This window comes from Saimiri boliviensis, chromosome 16 (genome assembly GCF_048565385.1).
Source record: "Saimiri boliviensis isolate mSaiBol1 chromosome 16, mSaiBol1.pri, whole genome shotgun sequence".
In the NCBI taxonomy this organism is placed as follows: domain Eukaryota; kingdom Metazoa; phylum Chordata; class Mammalia; order Primates; family Cebidae; genus Saimiri; species Saimiri boliviensis.
This window is the reverse complement of record NC_133464.1, coordinates 25396540-25416754: the sequence shown is the minus strand read 5'-3', so window position 1 is coordinate 25416754 and position 20215 is coordinate 25396540. Positions and strand designations below refer to the sequence as shown.

The 20215-nt window shown below is 38.4% G+C and overlaps 1 protein-coding gene across 3 annotated transcripts; it reads left to right on the top strand.

Moving 5' to 3' along the window:
* The first annotated feature begins 4310 nt into the window (after positions 1–4310).
* On the top strand, positions 4311–18835 carry SLITRK5 (SLIT and NTRK like family member 5). Of its 3 annotated transcripts, XM_074387547.1 has the most exons (3): positions 4311–5333; positions 7354–7505; positions 8482–11757. In XM_074387547.1, exon 3 carries the CDS (start codon positions 8490–8492, stop codon positions 11364–11366), a length of 2877 nt encoding a protein of 958 aa, XP_074243648.1. In that variant the 5' UTR covers positions 4311–5333; positions 7354–7505; positions 8482–8489; the 3' UTR covers positions 11367–11757. The 3 variants fall into 3 exon arrangements, with proteins under 3 accessions (XP_074243648.1, XP_039329393.1, XP_039329394.1); XM_039473459.2 differs by lacking the exon at positions 7354–7505; XM_039473460.2 differs by lacking the exons at positions 4311–5333; positions 7354–7505 and adding an exon at positions 5708–5946 and having other exon boundaries at positions 8482–18835.
* Positions 18836–20215: the final 1380 nt, after the last annotated feature.

Sequence of the window (20215 nt, the reverse complement as noted above, 5' to 3'; positions counted from 1 at the left end):
ACTATAGAAAGTTACAAAGGAAAGCTAATCTGACATTATGAAACTACTTCATTGCCTGTGGAATGTGTATATTTCAATGCTAGTATAAGCAAGATGGCAGTAGGCTTTGTTCTAACAGGGTCTGATGATAGTTTGTATATTTAAAACATGTCATAACTACAAACTCACTTTTCTTCCTGTAGATAACAGTAAAGAACAGCTACTGACAATTTCAAGTGCAATCACTTATCTTCTTTACAGAGCCATTTTGATCTTCTTCATTCACTAGAATATCAAATAAAACTGTGTTCCCAGTACACAGCATGGTTCTGAATAGTGAAGATGACAAACCTAGCTTATATTAATTATCATTCTATTAGCTGCTATTGGTAGTTAGGCTTGAATGTCACATGTGAATAATGAGAAATTATTTTAACTAATTAATTGACACTCATATTTAGAAACATATTCAATGTCTCCGGTGATAATAATGTTTCATAAGCAATAAAACCATCTCAGAACATGGGAAAGAGATGAATTTAAGGAAGTCATCTTCAATTCTTCCTATGCCCTTACATGACCCTTCCAAATATCCTTATTTTCCAAGTGCGCATTTTTATTAATTTTTATTGGAAATGTGTACTTAAAATTTAACAAAATGTAGCAAAAGCAAAAATAGTAAAAAACAAAAATAGTAAAAAAAAAAAAAAAGAAAGAAAAGAAAAAAGAGTACATGATGAAAAATAAATTCCTATTCTATTTAAGATGCCAGTCTTCTTCCAATAGGTAACCACTATTACTGGATTTGTGTGTATTAATTTCTTTCAAGAAAAAAAAGATCTGTCTCACAGATATTATAGGTAATGTTATATATACTCCTAGTAACGGCAAAACAGTATTCCTATACAAACTGTTGTTTAAAGTAGAAGAGTATTGTAAGTATGGATGGATGTGTGCCACTTTTCCGTGAGTCAGACATTGAACTTGTTCTGAGTCATTTTCAAATGCAAGATTTGTTACAAAGAATATCTTCTGACATAGTGTTTTATATATCTTACTTTGGCACATCTGAAGGCTACTTTCTGTAAAAGTAGTGTTCCAAAGATATTTTTCGTAGATATTTCCAACTGGTTCTCCAAAGAGGATATTTTCTTATTTGATTATATAATAAAATATCAGAATATATATGCAAGGAACTGAATGAGGCAAGGAAGAAAATAACCTATTTTATGTATATTCTTTTGTAATGCCTCTCAGACTCTATTTCTAAGGCTGTAAGTAATTAAGTCTGTTAAGTGAATAAATAATTTCAGCAAAATTAGTTTTGCTGGCCATTTTTAATTTGATAAATATAACTGCATGATGTTTATTTTTAATTTTAAATATGTTAGACAAAATGTCATAGACAAATGTTGTACAGTTATTTAGTTTAGCAATTGCATAGAGACACAGTCATAAATGATCACTCATTGTTTTCCTCCAGGAGAAACTTTTATTTTCTCCTTTAAGATATGTGATACATACATGACATATATTACATATAATTATATATATATCTATAATTTCAATTTCAAAAACCTTAAAAACAAATGCCCTTTAATTTAGACCTGAAAAATGTGTCATTTATTCAATCGAGTTGAACAGACTTCATAGCCATTACTATGGAGGAATCTAAACTTAGCATTAGAATTCCATAATCTTAACTCACCAGTTAACCTAACAACAACAACAACAACAACAACAACAACAACAAAAATGCAAGTTCTACTGGCTTTAGATGTTGATCAATACTTATGAAGTCATCCAATGATTAATAACGAATTTCCTTGTTTATAATCCTCATTAGGTTGTTTCTTAAAGCACCATAATTCTTGACTAAGCATTTTAATATTCTAAAGACAACACACAGTGATACACAAATGTGAAAGGTTATCTTAAGAAAAGTATTTAATACAATAATTCCTCTTGTGTTCATGTTGGACTAAAATAATAATTCTGGATCATAATATAAATTTACAAAACTATATGGCCAATTTAAAGTGGCAAGTATGCTACTTATGGTTTAAATTTAAATTTACAGGTTTCAAATTATGGTCATAATTGATATTGACAATTATATTTGCATTATAATTGCCAAATATATTTGCCAGATATATTTCCCTACATGATATAACTATGTATTTATGATGAAACTCTCTCAACAGATAATTCTAATATGTAAAAATATATTTCCAAACATTTGGACAAATGTGATTTTCACATACAACTCCAACAAATAATTTTTAATATTAATGAACTTAATTCTGGAGAGATATATTTGATCAATCATTTAATTTTACAATGGCCAAATGTGTCTGTGTAATTAAGTGCAGTGCATGCATCTAAGTGCTGTCTGAAACCATATATACACATATAACTATATGTGTTTTAGTACAGACCAAAACACGGTACGTTTTTTTAATGTGGGTAAAAATTTTGGCTCAAATTTAATCAGTCTTACGTAATTCATTTATAAATTTTCTAGGCAATAGTCAACATTCAATGGAAATAAAGAAATAGATTAATAACTGAGGCTTTCCCTTGTATCCATGATGTTTTCCCTCTTGTGAGAGTTCTTCTGCTCTGATCTCTTCATGTCACAGTATTTTCTAAAAATGCATTCTCTTGCAAAGTATCTTATAGAGACACCTAGTGGCAAAAGGTAATGGTGGCTTCCGGGGCCATCCTTAATGTTGAGTTCATGGTAAAAGTTTTCATCATTTATGTATTTGAACCACAAGAGGCAAACTAGATTATTGGCATAAGTGTTCCTAACAAACCATAACCTAAACTAATTCCAAACATATTTAATACCTCTTAGTTGAATAACATTTACTTTAATTAGGACAATAAGTATTTAAAATAAAAGTAATACAATGCCAAGAATTAAACTTTGATATTAATACAATGATAAAGATTTAAAACAGCGATAAAATAATAAAATATAACAGCTTTCTTTCAGCTATTTTGAAAATTTCAATAATCGATGAAGACAATTTAGGACTTTTCAGAACTTCTGCAAATTTAATCAATATTGAAAATCATGTTTTTGAAAGGACTCAATATTTATAACCCAAAGGTTTCTGGCTGTAATTCCTATATAATTTTAAACTTAAATATTACGTTTTCATTTTGACAATATAAAAGTAAGTTTAAACGTAAAAATAAATTTTCTAAAATGTTTATATAATGTTAAAACTATATGACTAATTAAAAAAATAAAGAAATCAGCCTTTTGCGGATGAAACGTAAGTTATATTTGTTTATGTAATGTATCTATAGCTAGTGGCTGTCATTCCTAGGTCAAATGGTTCTAAATTTAATAAAAAGTTCTATTACAAGATTTTGTTTTCAATATCTGAAATTACATATTACCTCCTTCCTTCCTCTCCCTTGAACGTAATCCACACTTGAACAAAATTGTTTCCAAACAAAGTATTTATGGTATAAAGTTTTATATATATATATATATATATATATATATATATATACATATGTACAATATATGCAGGGGAAAGTCAAAAAAAGATTGCAAAACCTCAGGAGACTGCAATGTTCATCACCTCAGCTATAAATACATCTTAGAACATAGACGTATTATCAGAATCTATATTAATATTAAAAGTGATCAATCAGAATATTTTAACCACAATATCCCAAATATTACTAAGAATAAAACAATACCAAATAATACCAATTATAATTAAGACAAAATTAATTCCAAAATGAAGTGGATAAAATATATTTACATGGAGAAACTACACAGTTATCAAAGGAACAGGCACATGTGCACTCAGCCTGCACTGGGCCATTTATTATGATAAACTTTTCTTTTATACCTGGGATGAACGGCAGGTCTAATATTACAAACATTGAAAACATGTCTTATGAATGTAAAGACACCCCTTTTGGGGATGGAGGTGTCTGGTTTCACGGTAAGAGCCAAGAGTACTTACTGTAAAGATGACTCTAGTGGAGTTTAGCAGGTGACTCTTCAAGAAACTCGCTTTCTATCGATATTGCATTTACTTAGGGGTTTTCCAGCTTTTTTGTACACACCAAATGTATTCACAAACATTCCCTCTGAAAGTCGTTCACATTCCCTTGTGTTGGCTAGGCACACCTATAACACTTACTTCTATTAAAAAAGAGAAAAGAAAAGTAGCGCCCTTTTTTGCAGCTAAGAGGAACCACTCCCTTTTCTAGGATCCTTTACAGTATGTACATGAGACAGCAGCATTCTAAACGGCAGAGGAAGGCTGGCGATCAGCACAGGGCTGAAATCATCTGTCCCTGTCCACCAGCAAGCCTGGCACTGTCGGGGTTATTTCCACTCCTCCCTTTCCCAATCCGAGAACTGCACAGTCCCACGCTCGTATTACGCACATGGTCCAAGACTCCTCTGTCTCCTTCGCTGGTGACATCCAAGGGGGCTCCGGTTGCGCCGCCCTAGCCCAGGGACGCCTTCGCCCTCGGCTGCCACCTACCGGCCAGCGAGCGCCCGCTTCGCCCCGGGCCCATCATGTCTGCTGCAGCTCGGCTCGCACCAGCGGCGCGACAATAAACAAGTGCACTGGACTGGGCCCTGCACCCGCTCCGGAGCGGCGGGATCCGAGACCCGGCGTTGCTGATCACGTTGCCACCACCTCTGCACCCGGGAGGAAGACGCGACTTTCTCGGAGTTTTTTTTTTAGAGCCACCGGGCTGCCAGGACACGCCACAGGCAAAGAACGAAGCTGCTCCTGCCCACCCCCCCCACCCCCCGCAGAAACCCCAAAGGATGTCGGTGATAGAGAGTTCCAAATAATGACGATCGTGCGTCGCATCTGGGGAAGGGATACAGGAAAAACAAACAAAACAAAACCCTGCAAACACCGTGAAGGATGAAACTGCCAAAAGGATGCGGGAGCCTCTCAAATACTAATTAGGGGCCGCGGCGGCGGCGGGATCCCAGCGCGGTGGTCGCCGCTGCGCGGGGGGCGGAGGACAGCGCAGGAGCTGAAGCCGCCGCCGGAGCAGCAGAGGGGCCGGTGCCACCTTCGCTCGCCCCCTCACTACCATGTACAGTGTGCGCTGCAAGAAGAAGGCGGGAGATGCATGCACATCCCCGCGACCCGCTCCCTCTGGCTCGTCCCCGGGCGTGCGGCACTGACCAGGGGGGAATGTGGTGAAGACGGCGGGGAGGAGAGCCGAGGGGGGAGGGGAGGGCCGGCCGGCGCGAACCCAGGCCCGAGGGTGCGAGGAGCCGGAGGAGGCTGGAGGGGGCGGCAGCCACAGCTGGGTCGGAGAAAGTTACCCCCACGCAGATGGGAACTGTGAGTACCCCCTGGGGGAAGGGAGCAGCTGAAGCTGCCGGGGACCCCGCGATCGCGCGGGAGCGAGATGGGAGCGAGTGTGCCAGTGAGGCTGAGTGTGAGCGGGTGCGAGCGCTCGGCGGGGTTGACCGTCACGTTGGCGGGGCCGGCGGTGCCAGGCAGTCTTCTCCGCGTCCCCCTCCTCCTGCTCCGTGCCTCCCTCCCAGCAGCTCCCCCTCCCCGCCCCGCCCGGCTCCGGCTCCCGGCCCCTACCGCGAGGCTCCTCTTCTGCCGGTCCTCCGCCGCCCCCTCCCGCCGCCTTCCCATCCCGCCGCTCCAGATCGCCCCCCGCTCTCCCCCTCTCAACCCTGCTGCCCGCTCCGACTACCGCGGAGAGCGCCTGGGAGAGCCGTTTGGGGAGCCCCGGAACCCGCCGTCGCCACCGCGGCGGCGGCCCCGGGCTGGCGGCGTCCGGGCGCCTCTTTCCTCCAGCCCCTGAGACCGCGCTGCTCGCAGCCTCCCCGCCCTGCCTGGGCTTGGAAAACCCAGTGCATACCCCAAAGAGAGATTTTTGTATGTGTGTGTGTTTTTAAAGGGTGGCTAGGATGAGTGGGCCTTGGAGATGTGAGACGGGGTAAGTCTACCATTTACTTTGCAAAAGAGGTTTTGTGTGTGTGTCTGTGTGTGTGTGTGTGTGTGTGTGTGTGTGTGTGTGTGTGTGCAGCGGGGTGGCTTTCTTTCCCTCTCCTCCCTCCCCTTCCTCCGTTTTCCCTTCCTTCTCTTTGGGGCGGGGTGGGGGAGGGGGAGCCTCGCGTCCTGGAACTCCGGGTGCTTCTGCCTGGGCGGCCGCTTGAGCAGCTGTGTCCGGAGCCTCCGGTCGGCCTGGGTGCTGGGCTCTAATCTGAGCCGCTCCGTGTCGCTTAATGCAGGGATGTACGGGGCCGTGATCCAGTATCTAAATTCTTTGAGAGAAAACAAATAGTCCCCCCGCCCCCGCCCTCAAAAAAAAAAAAAAAATCCGAGAATCTGAGAATGTTCAGCGCATCCGCGAATTTGCATCGGAGGTGCGTTTCCCCGTCAGAATGTCAGCCTTTCCAGGCTCATTCAACTTTATTTTCTCCAATTTTTGGTCTACTTTGCTAGCAAGGAGGAGGGGAAAGGGAATGGGTTGAAAGGAAGCTCTTCGACCCTTGCTAACTAGAACTGAATTAAAGTTGTAAACGCTGGAGTTTAATACTGGCTGAACAGAATTTGCAATGGGCTTTCAGATGGGGTGGGAGGTGAATGGGGGCGGGGAAGCACAGGGAGGGAGGGGGAGGGGACCCAACCTCGCTGAATGGATGTGCGGATTTGATCCAGTGGAGAACTGAAATTTCAAGGTAAACGTTTTGCTTTCACTGGGGTGTTTCTGCCGCTTTTAAGCCGGGAGACGTTTACCGTTGAGTTGGGAGGTCGGGGATACTTGCGAGGTTTATGCACTGTGGTTCCGATTCGTCTCGACACGTCTGGGTGGCCACACGTGAATGATTCGCAGGCACACTGGCACATGTGCGTGTGAATGCAGGGGCGTTTAATAACGCGGGCTGGAGTCGACTTGGGGATCAGGAGCAAGGTCTCCAGGCTTGAACCGCTGTCTCGGAAACATCTTGGCTTTAGTTTGGGTGGCAATTTATTAATTAGACTCCGGTAGTGAGGTAAAGGCAAGGTTGACCAGAGAAAAGGTATAGGTTCCTAGAGCCCAGCATTTCTATCAAATGTCACCCACCCCGTTAACCAGCGCAGCGCGCGCGCGCGTACACACACACACACACACACACACACTCACACTCTTATTCCATTTATGTCCTTCCTTTAAGAGTGTTGCTGTTGATCAGAAGTAGGAAGTGGAAGGAAGCCTTCAAGGGGACAAAAAGCAAGCAAGGAAAAAAAGGGGGGAGGAGGTCATACTGATTCCTGGGGGAGATGAAATTCGGATATTAAAGAACTGACCTAAGTCATTTACAGTTCTCCCTCCCACCTTTCCATTTTGCCTCTTATTCAGCCCAGGCGTCCTTTTCCCTGAGATCAGAAAAAGGAGGAAGGGGAGCGTTAACAATTAAATGTAATAAGCAAGTCCAAAGATGGGGATGCTGTCGAGGTGGTAGTTCCGTGCAAACCTTGCTATTACCGTGGCAAATAGACGCGGAGTCCAAGGTAAGGGAGGCTTTGGCGCTGATCCTTGGTTTACTTTTAGCTGATTCCCGGTAAGCGATAGGAACGTCCTTTTTAAACTCTAGGCATCGGGAGATACTCCGAGATTGCGGATCCCTTCGCTGAGTTCTTTGTAATCCATCGTGCAGAACTATTTCAGTGGCTTAAAGATGAGGTTTGGTAGCATCGCCGACATGATCAATGAGAAGTGGTCGCAGAGCGCTCTCAGGGAAGCGCTGCTAAGTGACACTGTGCATGCAATTAGGACGCTGATGTGCTTAATAGCGTGGTAGTGAAGTCCACCATCAAAGCAAATGCGCTCTCCTTTTTCTCTTCACTCAAAGCTCCGGAAGACAATTGGTGATTTAAGAGCTTCTTCTGGCTCCTTTGATGCATTATTTTACACCCTTTTTGCCTCTGAAAAGTAGTCTTTAGGTTCCCACCGTGGCATTTCTAGAGATGGTTTAAAATACCCCAAGTATCTTGGCTCCTTGCCTTTCTGTAAAATGAGAGACCTTCGTGGTGAACTGTTAACTGAAGAGGCTTTGAAAGAAAGAAAGTGGGGGCTGGGTATAGGTGAGGTGGGAACCTTGTAAAATGGTGCTTCTTTTTTCTTAAATTAGAACTCTGAAACTGAACTGACAGCCATTTTATGTATATTTATGGATTGGTTTTGAAAAGGTGGGGGGAGTAGAGAACACTTAAAAGGGACTTTATCTAACCTGCCCTTATCTTGTAAAGAGCAGCATATTTGTGCTGTGTTCATTTTAAAAAAAAAGAAAACCTTTAAATCAAAATGTATAAAGATTTTTTTTAAAATCTGGAGAATGTCAATGTTTCACGGTGGGGGGCGTGTCATTTATATCTCTTCCTTTTGGGTTTTAGAGTAATTAGATTAAAGAAAGAGAGGGACTTTCTGACTGATCCCTTAAATTTTTGTCATATTCTGTTGTTTCCTTGTTTCCTCTGTCCCTTACAGGAGGTAAAATGCACACTTGCTGCCCCCCAGTAACTTTGGAACAGGACCTTCACAGAAAAATGCATAGCTGGATGCTGCAGACTCTAGCGTTTGCTGTAACATCTCTCGTCCTTTCGTGCGCAGAAACCATCGATTATTATGGGGAAATCTGTGACAATGCATGTCCTTGTGAGGAAAAGGATGGCATTTTAACTGTGAGCTGTGAAAATCGGGGGATCATCAGTCTTTCTGAAATTAGCCCTCCCCGTTTCCCAATCTACCACCTCTTGTTGTCAGGAAACCTTTTGAACCGTCTCTATCCCAATGAATTTGTCAATTACACTGGGGCTTCAATTTTGCATCTGGGTAGCAATGTTATCCAGGACATTGAGACCGGGGCTTTCCACGGGCTGCGGGGTTTGAGGAGACTGCATCTGAACAATAATAAACTGGAACTTCTGCGAGATGATACCTTTCTTGGTTTGGAGAACCTGGAGTACCTACAGGTCGATTATAATTACATTAGCGTCATTGAACCCAATGCTTTTGGGAAACTGCATTTGTTGCAGGTGCTTATCCTCAATGACAATCTTCTGTCCAGTTTACCCAACAATCTTTTCCGTTTTGTGCCCTTAACGCACTTGGACCTCCGTGGGAACCGGCTGAAACTTCTGCCCTACGTGGGGCTGTTGCAACACATGGATAAAGTTGTGGAGCTACAGCTGGAGGAAAACCCTTGGAATTGTTCTTGTGAGCTGATCTCTCTAAAGGATTGGTTGGACAGCATCTCCTACTCAGCCCTGGTAGGGGATGTGGTTTGTGAGACCCCCTTCCGCTTACACGGCAGGGACTTGGATGAGGTATCCAAGCAGGAACTTTGTCCAAGAAAACTTATTTCTGACTATGAGATGAGGCCGCAGACGCCCTTGAGCACCACGGGGTATTTACACACCACCCCGGCCTCAGTGAATTCCGTGGCCACTTCTTCCTCTGCTGTTTACAAACCCCCTCTGAAGCCCCCTAAGGGGACCCGCCAACCCAACAAGCCCAGGGTGCGCCCCACTTCTCGGCAGCCCTCCAAGGACTTGGGCTACAGCAACTATGGCCCCAGCATCGCCTACCAGACCAAATCCCCGGTGCCTTTGGAGTGTCCCACCGCGTGCACTTGCAACCTGCAGATCTCTGATCTGGGCCTCAACGTAAACTGCCAGGAGCGAAAGATCGAGAGCATCGCTGAACTGCAGCCCAAGCCCTACAATCCCAAGAAAATGTATCTGACAGAGAACTACATCGCTGTTGTGCGCAGGACAGACTTCCTGGAGGCCACCGGGCTGGACCTCCTGCACCTGGGGAACAACCGAATCTCGATGATCCAGGACCGCGCTTTCGGAGATCTCACCAACCTGAGGCGCCTCTACCTGAATGGCAACAGGATCGAGAGGCTGAGCCCGGAGTTATTCTACGGCCTGCAGAGCCTGCAGTATCTCTTCCTCCAGTACAATCTCATCCGCGAGATTCAGTCTGGAACTTTTGACCCGGTCCCAAACCTCCAGCTGCTATTCTTGAATAACAACCTCCTGCAGGCCATGCCCTTAGGCGTCTTCTCCGGCCTGACCCTCCTCAGGCTAAACCTGAGGAGTAACCACTTCACCTCCTTGCCGGTGAGTGGAGTTTTGGACCAGCTGAAGTCACTCATCCAAATCGACCTGCATGACAACCCTTGGGATTGTACCTGCGACATTGTGGGCATGAAGCTGTGGGTGGAGCAGCTCAAAGTGGGCGTCCTAGTAGATGAGGTGATCTGTAAGGCGCCCAAGAAATTCGCTGAGACCGACATGCGCTCCATTAAGTCGGAGCTGCTGTGCCCAGACTATTCAGATGTAGTGGTGTCCACGCCCACACCCTCCTCCATCCAGGTCCCCGCAAGGACCAGCGCTGTGACTCCCGCGGTCCGGCTGAACAGCACTGGGGCCCCTGCGGGCTTGGGCGCAGGCGGAGGGGCGTCGTCAGTGCCCTTGTCTGTGTTAATCCTCAGCCTCCTGCTGGTTTTCATTATGTCTGTCTTCGTGGCCGCCGGGCTCTTCGTGCTGGTCATGAAGCGCAGGAAGAAGAACCAGAGCGACCACACCAGCACCAACAACTCCGACGTGAGCTCCTTCAACATGCAGTACAGCGTGTATGGCGGCGGCGGCGGCGCAGGCGGCCACCCACACGCGCACGTGCACCACCGCGGTCCCGCGCTGCCCAAGGTGAAGACGCCCGCGGGCCACGTGTACGAATACATCCCCCACCCACTGGGCCACATGTGCAAAAACCCCATCTACCGCTCCCGAGAGGGCAACTCCGTAGAGGATTACAAAGACCTGCACGAGCTCAAGGTCACCTACAGCAGCAACCACCACCTGCAGCAGCAGCCGCCGCCGCCGCCGCCACCGCAGCAGCCACAGCAACAGCCCCCGCCGCAGCTGCAGCTGCAGCCCGGGGAGGAGGAGAGGCGGGAAAGCCACCACTTGCGGAGCCCCGCCTACAGCGTCAGCACCATCGAGCCCCGGGAGGACCTGCTGTCACCGGTGCAGGACGCCGACCGCTTTTACAGGGGCATTTTAGAACCAGACAAACACTGTTCCACCACCCCCGCCGGCAATAGCCTCCCCGAATATCCCAAATTCCCGTGCAGCCCCGCTGCTTACACTTTCTCCCCCAACTATGACCTGAGACGCCCCCATCAGTATTTGCACCCGGGGGCAGGGGACAGCAGGCTGCGGGAACCGGTGCTCTACAGCCCCCCGAGTGCTGTCTTTGTAGAACCCAACCGGAACGAATATCTGGAGTTAAAAGCAAAACTAAACGTTGAGCCGGACTACCTCGAAGTGCTGGAAAAACAGACCACATTTAGCCAGTTCTAAAAGCAAAGAAACTCCCTGGGAGCTTTTGCATTTAAAACAAGCAAGCGGACACACACGGTGAACACATTTGATTGTGTTGTTTCAACGTTTAGGGTGAAGTGCCTTGGCACGGGATTTCTCAGCTTCGGTGGAAGATACGAAAAGGGTGTGCAGATTCCTTTAAAATTTACACGTGGGAAACATTTGCGTAAACTGGGCACACCACTTTCTCTTCTTGTGTGTGGGGCAAGTGTAGAGAAGGGCTTTATGGAGGGCGATTTGCTGCGCGGGTTACTTGTGAAAGGTCGCAGTCATTTTTATAGTGGTTGGAAGTGCTAAGAATGGTGGATGATGGCTGCGCATAGATTCTACTCTTTCTTGTTTGCTCCCGCCCCACCCCGCCCCCGCCCCACCTCGCCCCCGCCCCACCTCCCTTTCTCCCCTTTTAAGCCATGGGTGGGTCTAACTGGCTTTTGTGGAGAAATTAGCACACCCCAACTTTAATAGGAAGTTTGTTCTCTTCCCCCCCACCTTCTTCTCTCCTTCCCTCCCCTCCCTTCTCATTTCTTTTCTTTGTTTTTAAAGGATGTGTTTGTATGCATTCTGGACATTTGAATTAAAAAACAAAAGTATTGTGATCCTGAAAAGGATCACCATAGATGTGGACAAATCATTAAAATTACAGAGCTATATGATCCATAATTGATTAGTCAAAATAACTTATTGATGAAATATACAAATATTTTATTGTAGCACCTATTTTTATATACACATTTAGCATTCCTCTTTCCTTCACTATTTAGCCTATGATTTTGCAGAGGTGTTGCACTGTATTAGGAGCTGCATTTCCAAAACTGATGTGGTATCAGGAAGGCATTTTCAATCATTAAGAATGTGGATAATTTAATAGCAAAATCTTTAAAAGCCAATGCAACCCACCCAGTTGAATCTGTATTTTTTTTTTTAAGAAAAATAAGCTGATTGTATCCCAATGTATAAAAAAGGGGCAATTAATTGGGCCATTCCAGTGAGAATTATGTGCAAGTTTTTGGTTTTATTTGAAAAGATTCGAAAGTATTATTAGTGAACCCAAATGACATGATTTGACTACTATTGTAGCCGATTTTCGATTGTTTAACCAAACCAGTTGCATTTGTACAGATCCACATGTACTGGCACCTCAGAAGACCAAATTATAGACTGTACAAGTCTCTATACAATGTCTTTATCCCTGTGGGCAGCAAGCAATGATGATAATGACAAACAGGATCTCTGTAAGATGGGGCTACTGTTGTTACAGTCTCATATGTATCCCAGCACATGTAATTTTTTAAATAGTTTCTGAATAAACACTTGATAACTATGTCAAATATGAGGGATGGAAGTAATGATTACTTAAGGTGCAAAAGACTTACCTATGTGTAAGTTAAGCCTTTGTTGGTTCAGGGAAGTATGATATTCTAAATGTGTCACTTAATGTGTTTATTAATGATATTTCAATTATATACATTGTTTCCTTACTGAAGTATTCATCTACTACATGGAGCCTGGTAAGTAATATATTGCATATTCACTTTTTTCTCAATATAATGTATTTGTCATATCAGTATTATTTATTCAGTCTGCAGTTTTCCATAGTTTTTGTATTTTTAACTTGCGTACAACTACCTTCAACAATTATGATGGATTATTTATCTAAAGTTGATCAGTATTCTAAAAAGCTCAAAATGTTCACGGATATGAGCTCATCATCTTTGAATAAGGTTTTCTAGTGATTCTAGACTACAATTTAAGCATAAGAAATGTTTGAATTAATCTGAAACTTAAAGAGCTATGTGCTTCATTGCTATTGGTGGATCTCCCTATAATCTCACCTGGAATTTGTACAGTATCAAGGGCTGTTCATGAACTCTGTGTTTAAAGAACAATTTCCATGGCATTCTGCCACAAAGAGGCAGCATTCACCCATGAGTAAATTGACAGTAACTACTTGAATTCAGATTGAACAGGTGGTAAACAGTTTTCCTGATGATTAAAAAATAAATAAATTGTAATGCTACATTGACCAAGTACAGTAAGCTATTCATATTGTCTGCAACATTTTCTTTTCTAAAGTTTTTTTCAAAGAGGAAAGGAATAAGCTTAATAATGCCATGGTATTCGCACGAAGAAAAGTGCATCTCTTGCTCTTCATCTACCTCCTCTATATTATTAGATCCAGGATTAGAAAAGAAAAAATAAATACTAGCATTTGACTTCACAGTTGAGACTGTTATTCTTCACAGCAGCAGACAGTTTTTTTAAAAAATGTCATTATCACTTCCTCAACCTAATTATATATAGGTATGACAATTTTATAAATTATAAAATATAAATGTAAAATGGAAACCTCCTTGTAACTTACTTTTATTTCTTAATTGATGCAAAAAATAAAAAGAGAAGAATGACTTAAATTTAATGACTTAGTTCTGGACAATATAAGTAACTTTCAAAGAAAGTTTAGTGATGTAATTTTCAAAGATTTACAAATTTTATTTTAAAACTACAGCATTATTTCACCTAATTTTGTCACATACACTCCCTTTAGGGAGTGGTCCATTTTTATCTTTACTCTTCCTAAGGTGTCCAATATTTTATTTGAATCTTGAAAATAACAATTATAGATTGATTTTTAAAAGATACTTCTAATTTTTATATTAGGTTTTCCCATTGTATTAAGAAAATAAAAGTAAACTCATCCTTTCATAAAGTCGAAAAATTTGTTATCATCTCAGAATCATGAAACTGCACAGAATTAAAAAATGAAGTATTTTTCTCCTACCAATGGTTTCCTGCCAACACATTAACTTTTAAGGTAGAATACAGGCTGTATAATTTTGAATATTTAATTTATGTTGCTTCGAGTTGTTCACTGAGTGGATAATTAGACTGGGTATATCGGTAGTTTGTGACTGGATTAAGAAAACCTGCAAATTCTCTTCACGGAATTTTGGGGAACAAAATATGTAATGTTTCAGGCATCAATTAAATTTTGAATGCAATCTAAGCTACTCTTTGTGCTTGTTCAATTTAATATGTTGCATAAATCTCATATAAATGTATTTCCAGGTAGATATTACAAAATATTATTTTATGTCTTTGTGATTATTATGTAAATACTTAAATTATCTAAGAGAAAATAAATATATTCCAAGTAAATGTAGATAATTTGTATGCTAATACAAAAAAATATTAACAGCTAAACTATTGATTGAAGTTGTAAGTTAAACCACCTTAGACTAGATAGCAGACTTGGAACATGTCTTTTGTTTAGTCAAGATTATCATCTTTAGACATGAAAAGTGGAAGTTTTTGACAAATTTCCTGGGTACCCAAGTCTGTCTCTCACCACTGTTCCCTTAATACTAGTAAGAAAATCAAACAAATTTGTAATGAGAACATCGACACATACAGTGAAAAAAAAGTTTAAAAATTGAATCCAAGATTGCAGTTTCTGTCCTTATGTATGAATTATATTTGTGTTACTACCTTGTGTTATTGGCAAAATATTCAAATTAATATTTATAATTTTCTTTTTCTAGTCTATTATTTCTTATTTCCTTATATCTCCTCCTTCCCTCCTTCCTACTCTCTTTTACTATTTTTTTCTTCATTATTTTTCAATTAGATAAGGGAAAAAGTGAAAATACCTTAGTCCTAGTTTGAAATGTCAAAAGCTGGCTATTTAATTTCAAGAGTTCCATAGATGGTTACCAAAGTCACATTACTCCAGATTAATGACAGTACAGCAGATCGCAAGCATTCTGTCCAGTCATTTGGAAATGTGCTCTTCTTCCACTTTTCAGAGGGTTCCAAATTAAAATATTTGCAGGTATGTCAAGATACCCAGAATGACTACTTTTAAGAATAAATTTTACACTAAGAAAAAGGAACTAGAAACATCAAAGCAACAGATTTAAATACTAGAAGCCAGGCAGAGTTAATTAATTAATTTTCAAAGAGAATAAAATGTTGCAAAAGTATAAGCTGTTATCATATTAACCGTTTTATTTATGCATGAGTTTCCACAAATCCTTTGAGGTTCTCTACTATTGCAAATAGGTATGTGAGAATAAGATTAAAGTAGCTGGGTAGACATTAGTCATGTGCTTAAAAATACGTGTATCTAACAGATGTCAGATAAACTTTATATCTGATAAAGTTTATATTCATTGATACTGCATTTGACAGCTGTACAGTATTATTATTAATTTCAATTCAACTTAATGCCTTTCTATAACTAATCATATCTATTTCCATGAATATATGTAGCATGTATATGACATACAAAAATAGATGGATTGTGAGTCATCACATACACATTTTTTCCAAGTTTTTTTACATTTTAATATTTTCAAGTATTTCAAATTATACTTTTATTTTCATGCTTTAGGAATGTTAGATTGGGAACAGAAAATTTCATGCAGTAAAATTTTTGAATGTGACAATAATACAAAACTTTCTGTTTCTTCCTCTGGTTTTAGCAGATCACGGCTTACTAGACACAGGTCAAATACTTCTCATGGTAACTGTACTAGTATTATAAAAACTGTACTGGTATTAAAAGAACAACATTTAACTCTAAGTTTGAGAGAGTTGGATTGTTTCCTATAAAAATCTTCTGAATATTAAAATAGAAATATTTTATAGAAAATTAATGTTATAAATATATAAAATAATTTGATTTTTAATTTTCTATTAGGGATCAAAACAAAAATGTTATGATATATTGCACAATGCTAAGTATGTCAGATACATTTTTATTAGACATTAGGAAAGTCATTTTATAGAGGAGAGTAATAGTCAAGTAATAATTATAGAGATATGTTGACTAGAAAGATTATAGAGTTTTTTTTATTAGGCATCTTCATTATTAATCATGAAGAAATACTGTATATTTCTACTATAAAATAGACATGTATATACTTTAAAATATAATGGTTCTAAAAGTGGAAGTTATGAACCATTGTTTTAAAGGATGTTTTTCATTTTTGTCATTTTTAATTTTAATTTAACATATGCACAGATGAGATTATGGCTTTATTTTAAGGATTCATTTATACCTGGTCTGCATTGAACAAATTTATTTGCAGATTGTGTATTTCAAGAATTGTTTCAAGATATTATAAGTTCAATTATTTCTTGATTGTAATACTTGAATATGGAATCATTTATATTCATTTATATTTATGCAAGCAGCGAAATTCTGTTGTTTTTTGGTGTTCTGGCATGTACATGTTTTATATATTTTTACTCACACATTCATTTCTACCACTAGTGATCATTTCTAGCATTCTCAACTAACACACTTTTCAAAAATTTTACTGTATAATTCATTAAAAACAACACAACAATGGCTATTGAAACCAAATTTGCTGTATATTTTCAATTTAGTATCTGCCTATTGAAATAAAATCTGAAGGGTGGCAGTAACTCCAGGTTAATTGATTAGCAAATTTCTTTTAGAATGCTATAATAATTTCACTAGCCTGTTTCAGACATGAGAAGTTCATCAGTGTCATGCAGACTAAAATTTAATATACCAAATAGAATAATTGATATATAAAAGTAAAAACTTGACCAATAAATGTATATCACCTGTAATAATATATTTACATAAATTATCCACAGAAAAATTATGCTTTTTAACTTTATAAAGATGGAATATTTTTTGCTATATTAATATCTAAAGTCAAAAGGGTGTTTCACTATGAAAATTCTAACAATAGTGAAACACTTATAGCTATCAAATTTATTGAAATCTTGAGTTTTAATATCTACTTTAAACTTCCACTTCAAAATACAAAGTTAATGATACATGTTTTCTTTATATAGTTGAAATCTACCCTTGTTAAACTTTCCTAAGATATATAATATGCATGATAGGGTTTCTTCATATTTTTCTTTTTGTTTAGCATTTAGGTACCTAATATTAAAATATACAGTTATGAACTGCCACTAGTTAAACTGTAATTTTTTTAATGATATACCTCAATTTTATAATCATTCCCAAATTTTTAAAGCTAGTGAACATGAATATATATATATATGCATCAAAATAAAAATGCTGAGATCTATAAATTACTCATTTTAGAGAATATTCAAAATTATTCACCAGACTGTCATTTAAAACCATTCAATCAATATAGTGATATATTTGTTACTCAGTTATGATGAAATATCCCTAATTCTGAAATGGAAATGTAGTATCACACTGGAAATTGATTTTTGTATGTTTAAAGATATATTGAGTATTCAGATTATAAATTTTAAATATCCTTTCCAAGATTATATATAAATATATATACATATATATGTATATATACACATTATATATACAAAAAATTATTTAAAGAGGGTCTTTGTATAAAACTAACCATTTTAGGAAACTACTAATTTTCTATGGCTTTCACAGTGTTGACTTTTAATTTAACAACTAATTCCATCTTCCTTATAACTTTTTACCCTAGAGAAGGATTTTTTTTTTTTACTTAGCAATGTACTTCAGTCATCTGTTGTCCTATTATGTTTTTAGCCTATTCTCTTAATTTATAAGCTCTGTGCCCAAGGTCAGACATACGGAAAATGGTCTCTATCATTGCCTTTAATTCTCACAACTGAATATTCTACCACCTCCTCCCACCTCTTTGTTTTTTTGAAAAAATGAAAAAAAGATGATGATATATCTCTTTATTTTGCTAACAAATTAATTTTAAGACTATCCTAATTCAAATTAGTGGCATCCCCACATTATTAAAATAAAAATATGACAATTCAATTTCTAACATGACAATCAAGAACTATGTAAGCAGGATTTAATGAAAATAAGGGATGGAGATTTTAAATTGTCATTATGAATTTATCATTCATTAATAATTCTAAACATACAATATCTAAAAACTAAAGGTGACAAATTCTTTTTTAGCATATTTAAAATTATACACTTTTGTTGACAAGGTAGGTTATATAGTTTACAAAATGCCACTGTTTCGTGCTTATAAACCCTCAGAAATTCTTGCCAACTGGTGACTCATGTGTTAACTCCTTAATAATCTTTTTTATTTGATCAGAACAGCTTTATTTCCTTAAAAAAATATTCTGAATTCAAATGCTTTTAGCCTAGATGAACAGCTTCCATATTTCCATATTGTCTTAACCTAGAAACTTCATATAATTTCATATTATCAGCTAGACTATGAGTATATTTTAACTTTGAATCATGTTTAAATAAAATTTCATCATCTATTATTAAAATGTATCTCTCATAATCATGGATTTTTATGTATTGTTCTTGGGGAGCTCAGAGTTTATCAAAAGCTTTATGTGTGATATATGAGGTAGCAAATTTTATGTCAATTCATATTAAGGAAATAAAAACTATAAGAAACACCAGAAGAAATAATTTTACATTAAAAGGAGGAGCTGGCTTGTTGTACTTTAATACTGTATTTGAAATATAAATGTATTTCTTAGAGTCTCCCAGAGAAGAAATTATTCCTGTTTAGGTGATTTTGTAAAATGCACTGTCTCCCACAGCCCTTGGACATCATAGAAGAAGTGGTAGCAGTAACTTAAGAGGTATGTGAATACAGAAGGAAAATTATAATTGCAGCATACAGCATACATCAGAAGCTTTTCCTAAACTGTTCAACTGCTAATATACTTGACAAGAGTACAAATCAATTCGATGGAAATATGTGAAACATCAGATATTATGAGAATCACTTTTAGAATGACAGGTATAACTAGAAAAATCTGATCCAATAGAATTAGGACCAAAACTTGTTAAAATGGGGAAAGACAAAATTGCCAGTTTTATTCAATGTCTTGAACAAAATAATGGATATAATAAATATTTTCTTCACTATTGCTTATTGGGTCTATGATAGGTTGTTTGTAAATAGATATATACCTACAGGAAGTAAAAGATAATGTAATCAAATTCTCAAACTCTCTGGATATGTTTGTTTCCTTTTAAGATTTTTTTCTTGAGAAAGAAAACTGACACACTATCTAAAATAATTTTGGATTTTATTTCCCCTATGATTTTTATAACAAAATGTTACTTAGCTTTATATATATATATATATATATATATATATGTTGCTATATAAATATATTATTAGTTGAATTTTTTTTTTCATTGTTGATTTGGTTTATCCATCATCATCTTAGTTTTTTGCCTCACTGAAAGTATAGGTTGTGCCTCAAACGGGGAGGTAAGAGTTGCAAAATACTTGCTGTTATTTTTATCAAATGTTAGCCAATGGCTAAAGGCAAAATGGTGATTCTGTTATTATGTTTCTTTGTCCACCACAGATTGATGATGTGTCCTTTGACAACTTTCTTTGTGTCTCTGCTTTAATTTCAACTTGTAAAAATGAATATAATGAACTTGGTTTATGAATAGCTGAAATAAATTTAGATTATAAGTTTTCTCTAATAGGTGTATGTAAACTGTGACTCTAAAATCAGCAACACAATAATCATTATTGCTATTTACATTATATACCTATGAAACATATGATTATATCTTTTAGATGAAAACATCTTTATCTTACTGTGTATGTGTACAATATTTGTAAAATACTTAGTTTAAAACATATTCTTTAATTTCTCCATTAACTTATATTTTACAAAAGTAATGTTTGTTGAAAATTAGCAGCAACTTTAAAACACACCTTTGAAAAAGAAAGAAATTACTAGTTTAGTTTTATTAACTTTCTTATATATTTTTACCTTTTAAAATGATAACACTGAGCTTTCAGTACATTTAACAAGATATGTGATCAGTATTTCTCAAAAAATTAAGTGATATTTCTAAATTAGAT

Coding starts and splice junctions, on each gene's coding strand:
- SLITRK5 (XM_039473460.2), top strand. CDS start 8,490: ATGCACACTTGCTGCCCCCCAGTAACTTTGGAACAGGACCTTCACAGA.